Below are 7884 nucleotides of genomic sequence, written 5' to 3' on the forward strand. Positions count from 1 at the left end.
TTTTAAAAAATGATTGAGTTTGCAATTAAAAATTGTGTGTATTTTTGCTCTAGCAAGATGTTTTAATATGTGTATGAGCTGTGGAATGGCTGTGTCAATCCATTAACATGAACACTTTGGATACCTGTTTCTTGTGACAAGAACACTTAAAATCTATTTCAATAATTTTCAAGTATGTAGTATATTAACAGTAGCCATCTTCATGTACTCAATTATCATCTTTCTATAACTAAAAAAATCATTTTGGGGATAGGGTCTCACTGTGCTGTTCAAGCTGGCCTGGAAGATGCATGGAACCCTAGGCTGACCTCCAACTTTCGCTCCTCCTGCCTTTGCCTTCAAAGTGCTCAGATTATGGGAGTGTACTCTCACTCCTGGTTAATTATCTTTTGGCAAATCTCAAAATCTCTAGAAGACCCAAGTCTTTGAACCTGGAAATGATCCAAGGTATATGTATTTTGTTTATGACACCAGAAGGCTGCTTTATGTGGGGTTTTGGCATGGTTCTAAATTCAAACTCCAGGGAGACAGATCCATTTATGGATATAGCTTCTTAACTATTCATAAGCCCGCTAACAAGTTTTCAGTTGTTAAACCAACTAGAAAATCACTTCAGAATCTTTTCAGATATTTTCCCAGAATTAATTCCCAGTCTAAGGGAAAGGAAATTCAATCTTATTTACATATTATAACTTTCCTGTGTATAACCTGTGGCTAGAAATTATGTGTATAAATGAATTAAAAATAGACTCCACAGCTGGGCATGGTGTCACACACATGTAATCCCAGAACTTGGGGAGAGGGGTCTGAAGCAGAATTGTGAGTTTGAGACAACCTTGGGCTACAAAGTGAGTCTGAGGCTAACGTGGGTTACACAGGGAAACCTTGTCTCAAAAACAAATGTGGACTGCAGAGGAAATATGAAGAGTGAAGGAGACAATTTCTGATGAGATTGAGATCATTGCTTCAAGCCTGACTTGCAACAGAACAAAGTGGAACTCCCTGTGCCAGATGCTGGCAGTTTTGAGTGACCCACTACTGGCCTGGAAGGACTCTGTCCTTAAGCTAGTCTAATACCAACACCCTCACACACCGTTGGGAGGGCATTTGCCTAGGTATTCCTGGGTCCCAACAAACCTGGTCAAAGAAGCTCTGGGCTCACCTGGGCCTCCTGAACTGGAAGAAAAGGGACAGTTCCAAGGGAACAAGGATAGACTATAGGTAGATCATCAAGTTAATGCTTAGAGAGGTACTAAAATGGATGTATTTTGAAGAGTGTGTTATGGATTCATAACTTTCTATCATCCTAGAAGAAATTTTTATTCTTTGAAAATTCCATATATATACATATACATATACATGTACATATACATATATGCAGTATAGTTTGATCATATCTACTCCCACTACCTCCCTCCAGCTTCCCCAGGACTCCCCAGTGCTTCTTCTTCCCAACTTCATGTTTTCTTCCTCTCTTTTTCCTTAAACCACTGAATCCAATGAGTGCTGTCCATATGGTCCTGGGGTGTGGGGTCATCCACTGGGGCATGGACAGTGAGCACATCCCCAAAGGAAAGTGAATCTCTCTCCCTCAGTCCCTGTCAACTCTTCAGTAAGTCCCTGTCAAGCTCCTCAGCAAGGGCTGCGGGGCCTCAGGAGCCACTCCCCCAACCTAGGAGCAGAAACTTTGAGATTTAATATTGTCTTTGTCACCCCCTACCCCACACACGATTGCCTGTATTCTGAATTGAAGTTTTTAGATTTATTGTAGTGTTACAATAAGTCATACATATTTATCATATCATCACTGTGCTGGATAGCTGTAGTGTCAGCTTGACACACGTGGGTTGTGGGAGCCTCAACCAGGGAGTTGCGTCTATTGTACTGGCCTGTGGCCATGTCTTCATATTCTTGATGACTGATGTGGGAGGGCCCAGCCCACTGTGGGTGGTGCCACCCCTGGGCAGGTGGGCCTGTGTTGCATAAGAAAGCAGGCTTAGCAGGGGCCAGGGGAGCAAGCCAGTAAGCAGCACTCCTCCATGGCCTGTGCTCCAGCTCCTGCCTCCAGGTTCCTGCTCTGAATTCTTACCTTGGGCTCCATGATGATTATGACCTAGGAGATGTAAGCCAAATAAAACTTTTGCTTCCCAAGTTGGTATTAGTCAGAGTATTTTGTCACAGAAATGGAGAAACAAGTGAAAGGAGGTGTTTTACATAGGCTTGGAAAATGCTTATTTTATATAAAACATATCTAAACACAGAGATAAATTTTACCTTGGAGCAAAAGTAATCATTTCTTGAAATTAATTTATATTCTTAAAATATAGGAATCATATTTTAATTTAACCATTTTAGCTGATATGACAACATATAAGTCAATTTGTTATGAAGCAAATTATTATTTAATAATTGTTCCTTTAGTATTAAATATGTCTACACAATCACAACAGTCCCACACAATAAATACTGTGGTTAGACACAATGTCATGACAAACTAGTTTCAAATGACATGTCTTGGTTTTAAAACCAAGACTGTTTTCCTTGATGAAATTCTGATTCTGCTTTAGTCTTTAAATATAGGAAACTAAAATGGACCAGGACCTCAGGAACTTCCTTTCAGTCCCCGTTTTCATAAGCCAGATTGTGCTGAAGAGGCTTGAGCGCCCACTTCTTCAAGCTCTTGGTGAGCCCTGTCCTTGCCTGCCTTCAGCTCCCACTTGCCCATGTCCTTACTCTGCCTGACTATAAAGCAGAAAGAGACTTCGGTGGTTAATAATCTCCACTGTCAACCTATGGGCTTTAGAAACACCATGGAAACACAGCTCTGGGTGTGTCTATGAAGATGTATGCAGAAAGTTTTAACTGAGCAGGGCAAACCCACCCTAACTATCGGTGGCATCATCCCATGGGCCCAGGCTAACTAAAAACGAGAAAGCAAGCTGGGTAGAAGCATTCACCTCTCTCTGCTTCTCCACTGTGGATGGATTGTGACTAGCTCATGCTTTGCCACCAAGACTGTACCCTTGAACTGAGCTAAAATAAGCCTCCTTTTCTTAAGTTGCTTTTGCCAGGTAATAAGACGATTGCTTTGTTACAGTAATAAGAAAAGTAACTAATACAGAGACATAGACATAATGCACAAATTGGTAAGGCAGGTTGTGAGTTAGACAAATGCATATTCAATTTCAAACAGACACTGAAAGACCACAACTGAAGAAGCTATGCATGAAGTTTCCAGTGAGACTCTGCAGGAGGCAAATACCCAGAAGGTTCTAGGAGTTTTCCAAGGTAATTTCTTCCTTTAGTAATTTTTTAAAAAATATTTTATTATTATTTTTATTTTATGAGTATGAGTGTATTGCCTGCATGTATGTGAGTGCACCTTGTTGTGCAAGGCCGCAGAGGTCAGAAGAGGGTGTTGAATTCCCCTGGAACTGAAGTTAAGGACGGTTCACAGCCACCATGTGGGTGCTGGGAATCAAACCCGGGTCCTCTGCAAGAGCAGTCAGCTCTTAACTGTCTCCTGCCCCACCTTTAGTAATTTTTAACACTGTTGAGGAAGGGCAGCCCAAGATACCTCTGTGTCTACAGAACACCTTGATGTAGACTTCAGGCCAGCAGAGTCTACAAGGTCCCCCTCAGACCTGCTCACATTGGAGGCTCTAGACCCATCCAAATACAAATCATGGCAAAGCCTCTTGTGCAGGCAAGGTCTTGGCTTTCTGGTCAGCCATACTCAAGTAGAAACAACTAACACCAATCTTGTCATAAGTCCATTAAGCAGGAAAAGGCACCTAAAGTACTTGGCAGTGGATGCTTTTCACTCTCTCCATCTCCAACTATGGCTTTGCTGAATATTTACAGCCCTTGGGGCTGAGAGTAGGATCGTAGTCTGTCTGCTTTTCCTGAGTAGTCCCCAGCATCTGCCCTCCCTGAGCCATTAGTCCTGCAATCCTTCCTCCATAGGTATTTGGTGGGAAAGGAATCCTTTTCTCTTCGTTCTCCCTGGGAATGGCAGACCTTTAGCAGCTGCATTTACTTTTAAAGTGATTAAACATTTCAGCTCTGAATGAGTTGTGCTTGCAGGCATGATTCTATCTTTCATAGCATCTGCTGAAGAGTGAATCAGCACTTCCTTTGAAAATCATGCACACACACACACACACACACACACACGCACACGCACACGCACCCGAGTGCATATGTGTGCTTCTGGCTTGGTCATTTCTAATAACAGAAAAGCTCATTAAAAGTAATTGCATTAGTTCTAGCTTTGAGACACACTTTGTACCTGAGTGGATCTAACCTTTCCTGTCCAGCCTCTCTCTTAGTCCAACTGCCACCCAGTGAGCAGTTCTAGAAATTTTAGGAACGTGAGCATACAGATCAGAGAAGGCTACAGAAATAAAAATCAAAGGAAAAATATATAAAGGACAAGTTAATACAGGTATGATTGATCTATAAGCAACCAGACAACTCAGAGTCTGCCCTGAAGGGAGAAGTTTATAATTTATCTGGAGAACCAAAGAGGCAGCCGGTTCTGATTGCACTGACCTCATGGTGGTGGTCTGCTTCTGGGCTGCTCTGAAAAGCTGGGGACCAAGCTGAACTGTTCTTCAGAAATCTTCCCAGTTTGCCTCAGGTAGACACCCAAGGGACTATATAAAGGGACAGTGGGGGAGGACTGCAGCAGCTGATGCTTTCTTTCCGTTTCTGAGGAACTATCTTTGTGAAAGGGAAGAGGAAACTGGAAAGTGAAACTAACTTAAAATCCTCTAGATGAGGAAAAGGAGACTTAATGCTGAGACCTGCTATGGCCAACTACAGCTCTGTTAAAGATCTTGACTATGAGACTGTAGTGTGAGGTCAGGGAAGACATTCCCGGGAGCCTGGTAATCCATCTCTGAAGGAAAGAGCATTTTAAATAAAATCTGCAGGAGACTGCGATATAGGGGTTTCTGGAACCACATAATGGGAAAGAAAAGCTGCCCTAAAATATTTGGAAAGAAACAATAGCAGTTCCACCTAAATTAACTTGTGGGAAGCTTTTCTCATCCTGGATGCAATTCTCTGGGTTCATGTTACTAAGCACTGGAATTTTCTCATCGTTTAATAACCGAACTTGTTTTGCATTATACTAAATTTAAGGAGCAAAACACTAGGAGGATCTATCTCTGTATAGTTTAGCTCCTGGAAGTCTGTAATGATCATTCAGTTTACCCAACTCTAAAATGAAAATATTAGTATATGCATTGTTGCTTAATGGATGGATGATTAATTGAAATATTTCTTCTTGGAACTGTGAAAAAAAGTGATGTCACCATAAGAGATTTGTAAAGATTTGTTGATATTTTCCAGCCATGATCAAACAGCTATAAAAACCCTGAGAGCACAATTTGCCTGCTTTGATGGTAAAGGAATTGACAGGAATAAGAAACAGCACAATGCAGAGACTCTTGGGTAGCGAAACTAGCCCAACCCATGGCGTTTCTGATGAGTTCTGTAAGGTAATTCAAGTCCAGAGACTGTTACTATGAACCAGGACAGGTCTGGAATTCCGATTGGTTGTTTTACTTAGCAGCTTATTGTCCCATTAATAATAATAATAATAATAATGATGATGTTAATAATAAGCAGAAGCAGCAGCGGAAGCAGAAGCAGAAGCAGAAGCGGAAGCGGAAGCGGAAGCAGGAGAAGGAGAAGGAGAAGGAGAAGGAGAAGAAGAAGAAGAAGGAGAAGAAAGAGGAGGAGAAGGAAGAAGGGGGTGTGGATACTTTACTTAGGCCTAGTGCTTTTACCTTTGGCCTCTCCTTTAGAAGGTTTCACTTATAGCTACAAAAAGTATACATTGTTCAAGTGTTTGGCTCTCTAGTACTCAGAATTCCGTGCCTGATTTTGGCATAGTGAGACTTGAAACCCTAAAATACCAGCCCAAAGAGAACATGTCTACAACATTTTCCTTCATTGCTCTCATCAATAGGACTTTGTACGTTGAGCATTTGTCATCGTGAGCATGCCGATTTTAGAAACACAATGCCTAGGAGTACAGAGAAGCCATTCAGTCAAGTTGTTAGAGACTGGCTCCTTGCTGACCTCGTTTGACTTCTGTAATTTCCATGTTTTTTCCCTTCAATATTTTTGATATGAGTTGAATTATCAGTCTAACTTTTTCAGCTAAGGTAAAAGGGTTGCTTTCCTGGGTTTAATGTTTAATTCTTTTGAAGATTCATGTTCCTATTCTATCACAAAGGGTATTTTTAAAAATCAGCAAACCTTGACTTGCAAAATGGGTTTCTCGAAACTAGCTGACCATAGTGTCAGGAGACTTTTAGCCATAAGATTTTTCTCAAGATTTCCTGGTATGCTGTAAAGTTTGTGTAAGCCTTGCTGCCGGTGCCAGCCGGCCAAAACGGACAGTACCTGAAAGGGGGAGTGAGGATTGAAAGAAAGGAAAGGAGACAGAAAAGATGCTGCTTGGGAGGGCTCACAGTGAATACTGCGGCCTTGATTTAGTTCAGTTCTGCCTTTTTATACAGAAGAACTCAATTAGTTACAACTGCTGTTTTTCCCTACCTGTATCTGAGGGTCAGGGAGCGGTCAGATCAAAGGCTTCCACTATTGCCTCAAGGTCAGGTGTTGTGAGGCTCTCCATATAAACATATTCCTCCTGATAAGGCAGATTAGATACTGGTGTGCATAACACACACTCAGTAAACAAGCCTGACACAGCTCAATGATTAGCAGCTCCCGACACCTTGCTAAATTGCTAACCTTATATTTCTGCTTTTGTTTTGAGCTTGCTTGCTTGAAAAAGGTCACAGAACTATAAAAGGACTCCTCTTGTCAGATACAAAAGACTTCTCTTGTCAGATACAAAAGACTCTCTCTCTCTCTCTCTCTCTCTCTCTCTCTCTCTCTCTCTCTCTATGTATATGTCCGTAGAGTCAGAGGGCCATTGAATATGTGACATGTGTGAACCTGGAGCTGGAGTTACAGGTGGTTATGAGCTGCCCAACATGGGCACTGGAAACTAAACTCACATTCTACAAGAGCAGCAAGCACTGAGCCATCTCTCCAGCTCCATGGGGATTCTAACTTAATAAAGAACTTTTTTCCAGTACAGTAGAATGAATTCTCTTTCTTGTTTGTTTTATTCTAATTCCTGGCTCAAGCAGTACTCTTGAATTAGCCCTGTATTTTTAACAGTTGTGTATGTATGGCAGCTGGATAACATTCTTCAACATTAAGAAATTCATATTAAGAATTTTCCCCATTAGTGGAAAACTTACTGAATATTTTTGTAATACAGTAAAAATCTCTCTTTAAAAAAAAGCTATAAAAAGGAAAGGTTTGGGGATTTTAGACATGGCTCAGCAGTTAAGAGCACTGGTTGCTCTTCCAGAGAACCTGGGTTTGGTTCCCAGCATCCACATGGCATTTAATAAATGTCTACTCCAGTTCCAAGGGATCCAATGTCCTCTTCTGACCTCCACAGGCATTGCATGCATGGGTGCACTCACTTACATGCAGGCAAAACATTTATACACATAAAATAAAAATAGCCAGTTTTTTTTTTTTTAAAAAAAGGAATTCACTTCATTAAAACTGAGTATGTTAGCATTTAAAAGCATATAAGCATATGCATCTGATGGGTGTGGTAGTGCACGCCTTTAATTCCAGCACTCAAAAGGCAGGGGCAGTGGATCGTTGTGAGTTTGAGTTCAGCCTGGTCCATGTGGTGATTTCCAGTCCAGCTCAAGCTACAGAGAGACCCTGTCTCAAAAAAAAAAAAAAAAAAAAAAAAAAAAAAAAAAAAAAATCATCTATCTATGAGAACTCTGCCTTTCTCAGAATGGTACCACAGCTTAGGCATTTCCTTAGCCC

The 7884-nt window shown here is 41.3% G+C and overlaps 1 protein-coding gene and 1 long non-coding RNA gene across 3 annotated transcripts in view; one reads left to right on the forward strand and one right to left on the reverse strand.

Annotated features, from left to right (window-relative positions):
- Positions 1-4872, reverse strand: part of Ifit3 (interferon induced protein with tetratricopeptide repeats 3) — an 8683-nt gene extending 3811 nt beyond the window's left edge. The window contains exon 1 of the mRNA XM_008837837.3: positions 4555-4872. Coding sequence (XP_008836059.2) covers positions 4555-4559 — 5 coding nt within the window. The 5' untranslated portion in view covers positions 4560-4872. The remainder of the gene's footprint in view (positions 1-4554) is intronic.
- LOC115071217 lies at positions 2584-5677 on the forward strand. 2 transcript variants are annotated; one of them, XR_003850323.1, is made up of 3 exons: positions 2584-2683; positions 3194-3288; positions 5638-5677. It is a non-coding gene; the product is annotated as an uncharacterized LOC115071217 (long non-coding RNA). The 2 variants fall into 2 exon arrangements; XR_003850322.1 differs by having other exon boundaries at positions 5635-5673.
- The last annotated feature ends 2207 nt before the right edge of the window (positions 5678-7884 follow it).

This window comes from Nannospalax galili, unplaced genomic scaffold (assembly GCF_000622305.1).
Source record: "Nannospalax galili isolate Female #2095 unplaced genomic scaffold, S.galili_v1.0 scaffold498, whole genome shotgun sequence".
In the NCBI taxonomy this organism is placed as follows: Eukaryota; Metazoa; Chordata; class Mammalia; order Rodentia; family Spalacidae; genus Nannospalax; species Nannospalax galili.